The sequence below is a fragment of the Dasypus novemcinctus genome, chromosome 17, assembly GCF_030445035.2.
Source record: "Dasypus novemcinctus isolate mDasNov1 chromosome 17, mDasNov1.1.hap2, whole genome shotgun sequence".
In the NCBI taxonomy this organism is placed as follows: Eukaryota; Metazoa; Chordata; class Mammalia; order Cingulata; family Dasypodidae; genus Dasypus; species Dasypus novemcinctus.
Window position 1 is genome coordinate 34,621,555 of NC_080689.1, and position 14,819 is coordinate 34,636,373.

The following is a 14,819-nucleotide window of genomic DNA, read 5'->3' on the forward strand; positions in this document are numbered from 1 at the left end:
CAAGATGCCTCCCAAGTTAAAGCTCTGCCCTTCCCAACTCAAGTCTTCTGCAGACTGGAAACCTGCGTGGAGGTGGTAGGGGAGAGATGGTGTCTTTTGCTTACAGCTAAGAATCTTGATCAACACATCCCTTTTTTCATTCATGCATTCATATATTCATTTGCTCAGCATTAATTTGGTGCTCATTTATGCTAGGGGCTCAGTTAGGCATTAAGGAGAGCAAGCATTTCTCTACCCAGCACCTCTACCTTTATCCCTCTTCTAGCCTGCCTTGGCCTTTCTAGTATAGAAGGGAGGAAAAGTAAGGAAAGAATTTTTTTTTTTAACTAGCACGGGTGAATTTCTCCTTGGTTTTCTCTAGCCATGGCAGCTGTTTGCTTCTTGGATATCCCCCTCCTGTCCCCTCCAACTGCAGCCCTTGTAGCTCCAGCAGGGCCTCTCCTTCAGTTGGTCACTTAGCATCTTCCCTCAGCTTCTGCCTCCAATGGCACCTCCACCTTTTTCTGCTGAGGTCACCTGGAAGAAACTCAGCTGGGAGGACCCCTTTAAAAATCCTCAGTTAGTATTCCTCCTAAGGGATCCACATTTGGTCCGTGGACATCCTACACCTTACTGGACATTAAGATCTGCTGCCCCAACCCCTTCATAGTCCACTAAGTGCTGTCAGCACTCTTGGGGAATTGTCTCTGCTGAAGAAAGCAGCCTTGGCTAAGGTCACACCCCTTCCCCAGCACAGGTATAAAGCCCTCTTTATCCCAACTTGGGACAACCCTGAAGGCCATCCTGGCTTCAGATCTCCCTGGGGGTGGGGGTGGAGGAAGCTTTTGTTGAGACCACCTTGTAGCTTCACTTCTCCATCTGCCCAATCCTGCCTCCTTCCCTCCCACTGGTGTTGATCTCAAGAACACTTCCTAAGGGACCTCCTGCTTGCTGATCTCCACCTCGGAACTGCTTCCAGAGAATCCCCCTGCAACATGCACCACTGTTGGGGCATTGGTGAGAGTGAGTTGCCACAAAATGCAGCCCTCCACTTGCTGTAACAGGCCACTGCAGCCAGCAGGCAGCCCTCAAGCTCTAAGCGACAGCTATGGAGCCTTCTACATTGTCTCCAGTAAGCCCCAGCCACTGGACCTGGAGAGAGGCATAAAGAGCACCCTCCTTACCTCCACAGTGTGGGGAAGGGGAGTGGGTACCACACAGACACTCCCTCCAAATTTCCTCTAATTTCCAACTTCTACACCAATCCATGTATATCTTTGAGCTGGGCATTGGCTAAAGGATGCAAACCTGTCTTCCAAAAGCTCTTTCTCGAGTTCTGTATTTTGGAAGTGGGACTGGTTGTTATCTATTGTCTTGGGGCCTTAGTTGGAACTTAGATAGAAAGAGTCTCAGTTTAAGATCCCGTTACAGGTCAAAGTCACACCACAGGAGCAGGGAGGACATTGCTGACTCCTACTTTGTGGGTTGGGGCCCAGTGTCATCAATTTTAGTGACAGTAGCAACTTCATTTCTGTTTGTGCCTTTTTTTTTTTTTTCCCTAATATGGGGCTTCCAATCATCCTTCCAATTTTACCATCCCCAGAGGTCCTATCCCAGCCTGGCAGGTGGGCCCCTTTCAGGAGAGGCTCCTCAGGCCCAGCAGCAGACATGCACGGACGTTCAAGGGGGAAGGGTGTCTTAGTACAGGATTGTAATAGAAGGGGAGCCATGGCTGCTGCCAGTTGCCCTCCCCGCCCATCTCCACTCTCTAACCCACACATTCTCCCCACTGCCAGCACCAACTACATGGACAGATTAGGATCAGATGAGTATTAAATGAGATAACATATATGGCAGGGCTGGGGCCAGTAAAGGGCCAGCACTTACATGAGCCTAAGAGTGAATGTCTCCTTCAATTTTGTACCCAAAGTGCTTCTCTTGCCTCATGCTCATCCTCATGTGTGACAGTGCATTAAAAGCTGTAAAGTACTAACAAAGTAGCCCACTCTTCGAAGACCTCTTCTCCTGTTAGATTCTACCCATTCCAGCCTATTTCTGCCCTGGACCCTGGTATCTGTGACTCTGATGGAATTGCTGAAGCCCTCTTTCTTCCATGGGTCCACTGTATCTGAAGTGCCTGCTCTCTACCAAATTTGTAAGGTAACTCCTGTCTTTCTTTTTACAATCTCCCTAAGGGTATGCTCTACAGAAAGAGGAAGCTAGAGCCCAGCCTTGTCCTTTGTTAAAACAAGTGGGCATTCCACTGGTGCCATAGTCTTTCTTCCCATTCTAGTCCAGAGCTGGGAAAACAGGTGGGGAGATTTCCTGGGAGGTAGGTAGTTTGCTCCCATTTTCCAGTTTGGGAGCTGGCGTCGCAGTGCTCTCTACTGCCCCTTGTGGCCTAAACATTAAGGTCTCCAGAGAGATTTCTCTAAATTCTGAGAGCCAGCCTCCCCACCTTCACCAATGCATTTCAAAGCTTTTCTCCTTTAGTTCTTACGGACTCTAGAAAATAAAATGGGAGACACTCTAGCCCCAGCCTGCATCTGGTTTACACTCTTAGGTCCTCCCTGCAAACGTTGTTGAAGGAATCCTGGGAGAAATCTAGTGAGATCATTGGGCTCCAAGCAAGGCTAGGTCTAATCCTTCATTTTTTCTTTAAACATCTAAGAAGCTAATTTCATAACCTCAACCTTAATAAAATGTTTTCTAAGGGTTGGAGGTGCTGCTCTGTGAGTTGCCAAGCAGAGTCCAGGACTGGCAGGCTCTCCCTGCTCTGGCAGTGCCTAGCTGGGGGACCTGGAAACCATCAAGTCACCTGTTTTCTGCCCCTACTCCAGTCCCAGGTGAGGTGAGTCTGTGGTTGATGAAGGGAAAACTGTGTTTGTCAGTTTGACTCTCCCATTAAGACAAGTCAGTGCCTCCACCAGGACTGGTCGCCTGGAGAGGCCCAGTCTGAAATCACCCCGGTCCTGAAGTCATCAAGATACCAATCCCAAGAAGTGGCGCTGGGGACAGAGCTACAATCTTTGTTTCAATCACTTGACTCTCGGGTATGATGTGTGATTTCAGAAGGATGTACGCACAGTGCTCAGGCGCCCCAGGAAAATGAGAAAATGTCTAGTCCTCCAGTTCTCCATCAGTCTTTGCCCCCTCCCCACCCTGCTTTCCAACCGCTCCTGAAAAGTTTCCCCACCTCTCAGACTGTACACAAAGGAAAAATACGTACTTATTTCGTATTATAGTGTGACACAAACCTTTGCCAAAAATTTTTTGGCTTACACAGATTATTTTAATATAAAATGTGGCGAGGTCAAACGGTGAGAGGTGCAGCAAGCGCTTCCGCTCCCAGGAGATCCAGTTCTCTGCCTCTTCTCTTGGACACACCTGTGAAGCTCCCGGGCCCTAACCAGCGCTTCAAAGATTAAAGGATTCCCGCGTCTCTTCCCAAATGTCCCCGCTGGATCATTTTAACCTGGAATGAAATGCGATTCCCAAAAAAAGCAGCGCGGCCCGGGGGAGGAGGGGGGGCAGTGCACGGGACCCAGTGCCAGTCGTAGGCGGCGTTTTAGCTGCAGCTGGGAAACCCCTGACCTCTAAGGGCCTTAGATCTCCCATCTTTCCACACCCGATACCCGCATCCTTCTTGTTCCCAGAACTTCAGCTGGACCCTTCAGAACGCTGCCCCGAGGTTCTGTAATTTGGGAACACGCTGCCAACTTTTACTCAAAAATCACAGGAGGGAGCCAGACTGACTTGTCCAACTGGGAACTTGTCTCGACCCGCGCTGTGGTGGCGGGTGGCGGGAGCAGCGGGCGGCAGGCCGGACGGCTCGAGGCCCTTCTCTCCCCAGTCCAAACCAAACTGTCCAGCACAACCGCGCAAGCGACCGACGGGCCAGTTCAGGCAAGGGAAGAGCAGACACAGCCCGAGGTCTATTTCGCTGCCCTGTTTCTCCCAGACCCGCAGCCGGCGATCCGTCTCCCTGCCGCTCCTTCCCGACCGCAAAGGCGGCAGGGTCCGGTCAACTAAAGCAGTGCGGAAGCGCAGCGCCCAGAGCCCTCGGAGTTACCCCACTGGCCCGGAGGGGACCCGGGGCGGGGGGGAGGACGCTAGAGCTCGGCGCCGCGGGGCCGCTTTGTGAGGGGCCCGGCCCGGCGCGGGACCCTCGGCGCACGCGGCTCTGCCCTCGCCCCAAGGGCATGATGAGGGTGGAAGGACACCGGCGGGCGAGCGCTCGCGCTCTCTGCAGCCGCCCCCGGGAGACCGACTCCTCGCCGCCACTTAGCTCGGATCAACCGGCCCCATCCCCCGCGCGGGGTCCCCATAGCTAACCTCCACCCGCCGCCCCGCCGACCTCATAAACAACTCCTGGAAGTGCGGTGGGAGAAGGCGGGGCTGGTCGGCGCGGTCCCGGCGGTCCCGAGCCGAGCGCGGGGACAGGGGGCGGGCCGGGGTCAGGGCAGAGGCTGAGGCCGCGCCTCCCCATTGGCGGGGACACAGTGGGCTGCCCGAGCGCGCGGCGCAGCGCGGGCGGGGCCTGCCGCCGCGCACCCGCGCCCCTTGCGCCCTCCCCCGCACTGGCCGCCAGAGTTTTTAAAGTGGGCGCGCAGTCCCGGGAGCCTGACAGTCGCTAGCGACAGGCCACACCGTTCCGGCGTCCGCAGCGCTCTCGCCCCAGCTCTCCTGAGGCGGCCGTACAATCCTCGGCAGTGTCCTGAGACTGTATGGTCATCTCAGCGGCCGGCCCAGCCCCGGACTTCTTTCAACTCCAGACGTTCCTGTCACTTCTTTTTTTTTTTTTGAAGAGCCAGAAAAGCGACTCCTTTGCGAGAGAAAACGGAACTTGGGTTACCTCCTCGCTGCCCTCTTTTCGCGTTTGACAACCTCCTCCCACTCCCTTCCCCGACCCCGCCTCCCTGGCAGGTTCCTCCCAGTCACCTTGTCACCTTTCTCCACCCCCCACCTCTGTACCTAAGCCAGCCGCCCGCACAACTTCTACCTGATTGTGCGGGGCGCTCGGGACCTGCGAACATTTCGGACTTTTCCACCCGCCCGGGCCTCGGAGCGAGTGAAGGGCCCTAGCGAAGCAGAGGCTGCAGCCGCCACCGACCCGACAGCCCAGGTGCTCGGCGTCTCAAGGGGCCACAGCGGCAATGACAGCTGACAAGGAGAAGAAAAGGTAAACGGGGCGTCCGAGCCGGCGAGGGCGCTGGTCTGAGGGGATGGCCGCGCTGCGCAGGGCCGGCGCGACAGCGAGAGGTTGGGAGAGGCGCGCAGAGACGTCTTCGAGGCCCGGGATCAGTTTGGAGGGGTTTGAAGGGAGAAGATCAGGGATCCCGCCCGGGGACGGCAAACTGCGGCTTCGCGGTGGAGAGTTCTGGGGCCCGGAGGGACCCGAGATCCCTGGAGGAGGGAGGTGTTCCCACGGTGCCCTCCAAAATCTCCCTGCCTCCGCAGCGCGGCCGGCACGTTGAAAGGTTTGTGAGTTGGTGCCCTCGACTTTCTCTCGTCTTGCATGCGGGGCATCCACTCCTCTCTTTTCCTCGGCAGCCCCCCGGGGCCTGGCAAAACCGCTCAGGCCAGGGGCCAGAGGCCGAGCGCCGTGCAGGGACGCCCCCGCGGAGAGGCCAAACCGCGGCCGCGGCCGGGCTCGCGGGCTCCAGACAGCACGAAGACTTGGAAAGCACTCGCTCCCCGCACCTTGACTCCGCAGGAGAGTGGGTTGTCACCGGGGTTGCTTCGCCGGGGCAAGGGTGTTGGTGTGCGCGGAAGGATGGCTTCACTGGGCACCCCTGGTAGTACAGTGTCTCTCTCCCAAGAGGGCAGAGAAGGACACCCACGGTCTGTCCGCCTGCCCTCGAGAGCCTCTGGGCACCGGGTGAGAGGCAACTCAGGCCAACTCTCGCTGTCCTCCCGCCGCCTCCCGGCCGCTTCCTACCCGGCCCCGCCGCGCCCTCTGCCGCAGAGGGTAGGGGCGCACGGCGCGGCGGCGCAGAGGTGGGGACGCCTCGCGAAAACGTGTACGGCTCGGGGTGCAGCGCGGGGTCTGCCGCCTGGCCTCCCATCCCTGTCACCACTCGTGCTAACCCCAGTAGGCTGAAGCTCCAGACCCGCGGTCGGCAGGGGCTTGGCGCGGCTAGGTTGCTGCCCGGAGCTAGGGCGCAGGGTGCCCCCAGGTTGCTGGGGGCTAAGCTGGCCTGAGTCGCGGGAGACCAGCCGGTGGCGGCCGTGAGGGGTAGGCAGTGATGGGGAGGATCGAACCACGAAAGGAGGGGCTGGCTGACCCGGAGCCGGGGGCCCGGAGAGCTCAGTTCCTGGGTTGATTTGCTTTTATCCTGACTTCCACTTCGGGATCAGAGCCAGAACCGTGTAGCCTCTGGTCGAAAGCGGCGGTTCCCACCTTGGGGTACCGATAAGGATTTGATAAACCAGAGCGAATCGCTCCAGTCCTGGCGGTGCGCCCGGGCTCCTGGATGGCTGGGGTTTAGCCCCGCTCCCCCTTCCCGGCGACAGCCCGTTCTCTCCTTCCGGTGTCACCATCGCACACCCGTGCCTGATACAGTTGAGGGAGCACTGGTCCGGCCCTCCTGGGCCTTAGACAGCAGCCCGTGCGCCAGCGAGCTCCGCGGTAGCCTTGGGCTCCTGTGTCTTTTGAAGGCAGCGGAGCGAGAAGGAGACTAGAAGATTGAAACGCATTCTGTAAAACCAATATAGCCAGAATAACAGCGCCAGTAATAATAATGACCGAACATCCCGAAATCAAAGTTACAATCAGCTCATTCGCTAGCGCTCCTGGTTCCAAAGCCGGCGAGGGAACTTGGTGTACATTTTACTACTGTGATGTCTATCGGTGCATGTTGCAATCGCGGAGGTGGAGCCTGATCGTAATCTTAACAAATGTGTGAAATGTCAGCTTCTCCAGCATGACTCTGCCGCTGGTTCTGTGCTATTATGTATATTCATCGTTGCAAGAAACTTGAGAGCAGGAGAAAAAATTATTTCGACACTCCCGGCTGCAATGTAATTCTTTAGAAGCCTGACTGAGAGACCCAGGGACTGGGAATGGGAGCAGGAAGAAAGTCTTATACTTGACTCCAAATTATTTGAGAGATTGACTGCTTCAAGAAGCACTGTAGGAAGCATGTGGTGCCCCGCTCGCTGGTAGCACAGTGCACAGGGTGTCCGCCCTCTGCGACTTGCAGAGTGACAGGGCACACAGCACGTCCAAAACCATCCAGACTCGTGAGAGGATGTCCAGTTCCTGCGGGGCTAATTGTTTTGAGACTTGTTTACTGTTCACTCTGGTTCTGTTTGCTGGGTGCAGGTTTCCAGAGGGACTAAGATGTAATTTAAATGTGAACCCCCCAGAGTATTAAAAGTTGGTGTTGTCATGTAAGTAGCTGTGTCCTTAGCGTCCCAGGAATGTCTCACAAATGCCAGGCGATGCCTAGGGGGCTCTCTGCTGCTGCGGACGGTGCACTGGGTTCTTACAGATTTGTGTTTCTTCTAGTTCTGCATCTGGGCCACTGACCCTTTTCTCCCCCAAATTCAAGACGCAAAGAATATTTATAGTGTTCCTTTGAACAATGGTGCATCAAGGAGTGGGCAGGATTATTTTGTACGCAGACTTTCCTGTGTGGATGGATATGCTAATGTTTAATAATAAAGAGTTTGCTTTCTAAACATAGGTTAGCTGCCCTTGATAGAGGTACCAAAGTGTGCATTTTAGTTAGCCGTGTGCATTCACCATGACATCAGAGAGATTGAAGCGTGTTTAGGGTACTGCACTTTCACTTTCCTTCTTCACTGATATATCAGGAGTGAAGTAGAGCTATTGATCAGATGAGATTCTTGATTATGCGAAGAGCTAGAAAGTGCCTGGCGACTCAGCTCCTATTAAAACACCTTCCAAATTCCTTCCCTGGGAGATAAGAGTTAGTCTGGAAGTTCTTAGGCACAAGGGGTTTGGAGAGTGGCTCAGGTAAATGTAATTGAAGGCCTCAAATCATCAGGGATCAAAGTCCAATCCCAAAGCCTGACCCAAATCAGAACACCTTTCAGGAAAGCTTAGAGCAGAGCCAGCTGTGGGAGGAACTTGGTGCTATCCGGACTAGAAGTTTTCAAACTCTCTCCTCTATCCCTGACAGCTGGACTCAGTAGTTCCTCTGCTGAATAAAATCCAAACCCATCTCCTTTTTCTCTCCAATTCTGAAGGGAAAAGTAATACTAGGCAACTTTTTCTCAATGTAAATATATTTTCTATAAATATTTCTTTGATATTTGGTGTCTGTTTTCCATGGCATCACCACACTGCAGGATTGTATGGAATTGATGTAATGCATTATAGGTGTAGGTATTTAAAAATTAATATATCCAGCTTTCATGAAGTTCATAAGAATGCTGCAGCTTCAGGTTTTTTTTCCTCTGATGTAGAGCTTAGAATTAGTTTATAAGGGGACCTAGAAATCACGTTGCCACGTGCCTCTCTCTCTGGATAAGGAAACTGGGGGCTAGAGAGGTGGAATTCTCCAGGCGCAAGGAAAGTTAGTAGCTGGCTAGATGTAGAACTCTGGTTCATGCCTTTCAGTTAGGTCTGTGTTTTCCTATTGTTCACAAAACAGTATCTCTGAAATGTCTCTAGACAGGGAAGGCGATTTCTAAAGGATTAAAACTCCCTCTTTATAAAAAGCTTTCAGGCTGCAGCAGGAATGACGCTGCTTGCTTCCTTTACAAAACGGAAGCAGAGTTGGTGCTGGTTTCTGAAGCTGTGAACTTTAGGAAGTGGGAATTCAATGTTTTAGCCCTCTCCCTTAATTTCACTTAGGAAAAAAATGTACATGTATAGGTGGACCTCATTAACAAAACCAGTGCAAGGACTATGTCCCAGTGGAGCAGATTGCTTTGTGAAGTAGAGAACTCCCTGTCTGCAGAGAAGTTTGGCAGCTACGAGAATGATTCTTGTGTTGGGCTAGGTGTCATTCTCATAGAAGTAGAAACCGTGAGACCAAGACAGTAGAATTCACTTAGAATGTAAATCAGTATCTATGTTTGGGTGTGGGGATATTGGGGGGGGGGGGCAGTTCTCAACCTTCTAGGAATCTATCTATTGTGTAAAGTGTTTGGAAATGGAAGGAATCAAGTTAAGTATTCTTAATACTCCAGGATTTTAGCCCAATACATTTGAAAATACTCAGAGGTATTAATTATCTCAAGATTTGGGCTTTTCCACTTTTCGGAAAATCTCTTCCATTCAGTAACATTTGCTCTTATATTTTCTCCAGTCTGTCCCATATTGACACGAAGTTCTCCTTTTCATTTAGCCTAACGAATCTGCTCTCTTGTTTTTAGTGCTAACCATCACTGGGAGTTCTTAATGGTCATCGTGTAAAGCTAGCAATGTTGGCTCCCAGGGCCCCAGGGCCTCCTACCTCCCCATTACCAGTCACCTAGTACTGCCTGTTCTTATCACGAAAACCAGCTCTCAGATATTCACGGCAAGATATAAATCAATAAGACAACAAATGCGTGTTGAACAACTACCGCCTACTCTGGATAAAATGCGACGGAGACTAAGAAATAGGGGATGTGGTCCTTGTCTGCAAGTTGTTTAGTCTGACTGGGAAAGAGAAGGATGCACATGGAAGTTGAACGTCATGTGACTTTTCCATAGGGATCAAACCTTTTGAAACTAAAGACAGGACGTTCTGAGCAGTATTTCAGGCAGAACGCACACCCCTCCCACACACAATTATTTAGGAGGGGGGAGGGGAGTATTGGTTCATTGTCTCCCTGGAGTTACAGGGTAGGCATTGCCCTCAGCAGAAAGGCTGGCTCTGAGCGGAGGCCAAGTGGGGTTAGTGAGTGAGTGAGTGGGTAATGAGAGTAAAGAAACTAGGAAGGCTCAAGAGCATTCCAGTCTACTCCGCACCACAGGCAGAAAAGATCCCCGAAGGTGCAAGCTTGCTGCTCTTCCTGTGCACACTCGCCCTGGGGGAGGGGCGTGGAGGGAGGAGTCTGCTGGGGGCTCCACCAGTGAAGGGCCTTTTCTGGTCCCACTGAGGGTAATAGTAAGACAGCTGTGATTCCTGGAATGATGAGCAGGGAGAAGGGGCTTTTAAGCCTACTGTTTGTGAATGGGTTTCAGGGCGTGGTCTGTGAGACTCTGAAATTAGGTGCTAGGTGTTGAATATGCAGGCTTTTTTTTTTTTTTTTTAAAGAAAAGTTTTTTCAGCTCTCAATGCCTTTCATAAGTTCTGTGGTCAGGGAAAAGTGAATCCCTGCCTCTTGAGGTCTGATTTCGTAACTGCCTGATATTTGAGGATCTTTCTGTTCAGATTCTATACAGTTCCTTCATTTCGCTGCCAGTGTCTCTTCTTGTCTTAGAGAGGAGGGAGAAGGTTGGTGTATGCATCTAATAAAAATTGTGCGGCGCAACTTAGCCTTACCTATATCTGGCTGGCATCTCTGTCCAACTATGTATCTGCCCTCCAACGGAAGGAGGGGGAGACGTGGTATGCTTCATTTTGTTAATGTTTCAGAAAACAGCCATGAAAACTTATCCTTATATTTTCCATCATCCTCAAACATTATTGGAGGTCCTTTCATGCACTAGGAATGTGTGTGTCTATAGTAGAAATCATGTATGGAGTAGGACAAACCAAATACAAACTGAACACTAAATCTTACTGTGTGCCAGCACTGTTCTCAGAACTTTACGTGGATTATCTCTCATAATCCTCATAGCAGCCCTGATATATAAGCCCTTTATTATCCCCATTTCACCGATGGGAAAACTGAAATACGGAAAGCTTAGGGGCTCAAGCTCAAGTAGGTAGCATGAGCAGGCTGGGCAAAGTGTCTCCTGAGTTGATACTCTTAACCACTGTTGCATACCACCTTACCTTGCTTAAGATTCTTATAAAGCATTTAATACCATGCCTAGCTGGTGGTAATTGCTTTATAGACAAAAACTGCTTTTGTTGTTGTTGTATTTCTTAATTACTGTACTTACTTTTCTCTTTTATGACTCATCACTTTTATCGAACTTCACAAGCAGACAGGGAAGGATTGAAGCTCTGAAGGGTAAACTGGGAAGTCCTAGAATTTCTTATTTTTTGTGGGTTTTCCTCAGTTCTGACCGGAGGTGGTTCTCTATTGCCCCAAGAAGTTCAAAGCTTTCTAACTCCCACCCTTAACTGGTGGCAAGACTTCAATAATTACTTTAGCCTTCAGACTCTATTGTGCAGAAGAACCTGTTACAAGTTTTTCCTCTGTGGCTTCTGAAGAATCATCTCCAAAACATGATGCACAGGACTTCCTTTGGCCCTTTTGATCTTTTGAAATTGCAAGCACAGGAAGGAAAGAATGGATGGGGGCATGAAGAATAGCTATGATCATTGCAATAATATGTTGCATTTTTCTAGAGTCCTTTCTCTGATGAACCCTCGCTTTCACAGCCATCACACCATTGGCCTCTGTACTTTAAACCCAGAAGGGTTTTTGAGTTTTCCCAGGGCTGCAAAGCATGATTAAATGGACACATATCAAAACAGAGACAGGGGAGCCAGGTTGGCATTTGCGCTCCACCATATGGGTGGTAGCCATCCATCCTGGGTATGAGCCACTCACTGCCTCTGCGACTTACAAGTAGAGGGTGGGTGTAATTTGGTACCACTTGTCTGTTCCCGCTGTTGAGAGCCACAGAACTGATGTGGAAGCATGAAGGGTGGGGCCCTTTGAGATCTCTGGAACCAAGGAGCTTGGTGAGGAATGAACCAGAATCTTATCTACTCCTAAGTGACCTTGTTTATTTTCTGATTTCTCAAAAAATGGTCTGCTTGACTGCCTTAGGCTGTTTCCAAGGATCACTCTTACGTCAGCAAAACTTACTGTGGCACCACCACCAAAAGCTTCACATGGTCCCAGGGGGCACATTTTTTCCCTTAACTTGGAAAGATGCTTCAGTTTTAAAGCAACAAGTAATTTCTATGCAAAAAAAGACTCTGAAATTTTCTCATGTGGAAAGACGTTTTAGAAAGGGTGCTTGCCATTAAGGAAAAGGACCCGGTTTTTTAAAAAAATATTTATTTTTAATGCACCCATTTGACATTTTCCTGAATTCCAAAAAGCCATGCATGTTATGGGAGTAGACTGTTAGAACTCTCTTCTTATCTGCCCCCAGCAACTTCCTACATCCCCTCCCCATGGTTGCCCCCAATTAAAAGTGCCTACGAAGTAAATGCTGGTGTCTTTATTTGGTTAGGCTGTATAATAAAACACAGGGTGGGAAATGGATCCGTTATGTCCCACTCATGGCCATGATGCTGGAAGTTAACCCCCTATAATATTGGCTGCCTGCAGTGCTGGGACAGCCAAAAGCATTCTCCTCTGAAGCTCTGGAACAGCATTACTTGACTATTTTGGTCTAATTTTTAGTCCAAAGTGCCCCGTTGTGGATGGATAACTATGGGAAGTCAGTAGTTTGCTGTGAATAAGAGGATATATGGGCCCAATCTGAGAAAGTTCAGAAGCATTCTACAAATCTTTTAAAATATATCACTTAAAGTGTATGATTATGATTTGGTTATAATTGTTCGAAGCATTGTTTTGTGCATCAGCTGGTGCTCCTTGGTATTCTGGTTCTTGATGTTGTGTTTGTGTTACCAATTACATGTATTTTATTCTCGATAAAAAATTCTCATCTCATTACCATTTTGTGTGAGATTTGTTCTGACTGCCTTGGAGGGATAGGAGAGAAGGGCAACACATTATCCTAATTTTATATTTGGAAAATTGAGCTGCTGAGAGCCGTCAACCCTCCATCTGAAGTGAAATCAAGAAGCAGAACTGGGTTCCGTGGTGAAGCTGGACCCCAACATACCACCTCAGGCTCTGTTACAAGCTAAAGAGCCAAGAGCACAATGGAGGTGACTCAAACTTCAATGCTAACTCTTCTCATTAGTAATGAGTAATTACAGCAAATATTTACAGGCCTCCTTCCTACCTTTACGACTTCCTGCTGCTGAAGCACTTTGGAGTATTGAGAAAGATTGTCCTGGAAAAATACGTCATACACAGTTGCAGGAAAGAGTGGCTGTTAAGCACACACACACAAATCAGTTGCTTGCCTTTGTTTATGAATTTTATGTGGAAAAGACAGAATTATGCTTGGGAGGGGCTAGTCTAGAATTCTTTCTCATCAAAATTTCAAAACAAAATTTAGAAAATCAAATCTGGCCTATCAAATATATGGGAAAATGGGACAAATGTTTTTAGAGCATATTCTAGAATAATAGGACTGTGCAAATTAGCAAAGAAAAGTTTGGGGTTAAAATGTAGGTCATTTGCTCTCTAACACAGTGAATCGTGTGGTGAAAAATGGACTGTGATTAACAGTAAATATGAACTATAACAAATGAACTATAACAAATATAAAATACTAAACCAGGGTATTAGTAATCAGGTGCATTGGGATGGGGGGAATACACCAAATATAAGATACTGGTTATTGTTAGTAGTAATATTTTGACAATGCCCTTGCATAGTTAGTAACAAATGTTTCACAACAATGCAAGGTGATGGTGGTGGGGTGATTTTTAGGAGCACTATACGATGATATGCATGTTAGTTTTGTAAGTTCACAACTTCTAATATGCACTTATTTATATATGTTCATGTATGAATGATACACTTAAATTTTAAAAATTTTAATGAAAAATAAAAGCAAAGGTCATTTGATAAACATTCTTTTATGTATATGCCCTCTACAATATTTTTCTGAATGAAAAGTTATGCTTAATTGAGTAAATCAGGATATATAAAATATGCAATTTGGGGTATTCAGGGAACAAGAAGAATCCTTCAGTTTATAAAGATTCCAGAGTAAATCCTGATAATGCTCTCTTCATATATACTTGATTTTCAAAACACCCCAAGGAAACTGCTTTCTCGGTACATTCCTGTAAACCCCTGTACCCTTGTATTTTTTTTCTCCTGTGTTTCCAAGAGTTCTCAGATGCTATTTTAGAATGGCAACATTCGCTCCAGCACTGGCTGAGGCTGATGAAGCTAATTTTGGTGCCCAGGGTAAAGGGAGAGAGAGTCAACTACAGAGCCAAGAGGGCTTTCCAGTGCCTGGGTCTGGAGCAGCATGGTGTTACCAGACACACCGCATTTCACCTTTAGAACCTTTATTTGTGTGCTTGCATAACAAATGTTTACCCAGATATTAAGATAAGGAAAGTATGAAGGTCACATTTCACTGGTGACAAGGGAGCTTCTATAAATGTAACCATATCACAATGTAGCAGGAGCCTTTTATCCCATGCTGGGGACTTGGGAGAATTAATGGTGGAGCTATCTGATTCTTTGGGTAACAGCCTGGCTGCTAGATAGCTTTCCTCACTTCTCAGAAGAGGTTTGCATGGTCCTGCTACTGCCCCTATTTTAGGTCTCCTCATCGGGGTTGGCATGTCCTCAGAGCACAGAGTCTGCAGAATGGAAAGGAGGTATTTGGGTATTTATTCTGTGTATTTGGGTGATTTTCTTAAGGATATCCAAGGATTGGCTAGACACACTCAGGGCCTGAATGACCATATGGAAGATACGGGTCCTTGGCACAATTTTCTTCTCAAGGGCAACCAGTGAGCCAAGGGGGGTTAGCCTTGTTGACCAGAAGGGACTCCAGCTCTCCCACCCCATTCACCATCATCCAACATGCCCCAAATACACAAATCTCTTCCCTCTGCCCCAAAGGCTTGCTTGCCCAATGCCCCAGTACTCATTCCCACCCTATTTCCTCTCTGTTTCCTCCCCCTTGAATGCCTTTTCCCCCTCTT

At 49.2% G+C, this 14,819-nt stretch overlaps 1 protein-coding gene across 1 annotated transcript in view; it reads left to right on the plus strand.

The window, feature by feature from the left end:
• The first annotated feature begins 4,472 nt into the window (after positions 1-4,472).
• EPAS1 (endothelial PAS domain protein 1) overlaps positions 4,473-14,819 on the plus strand; it is a 91,273-nt gene continuing 80,926 nt past the window's right edge. Inside the window, exon 1 of the mRNA XM_004447332.2 lies at positions 4,473-5,161. Within this exon, the coding sequence (XP_004447389.2) occupies positions 5,136-5,161 (26 nt within the window). The 5' untranslated portion in view covers positions 4,473-5,135. The remainder of the gene's footprint in view (positions 5,162-14,819) is intronic.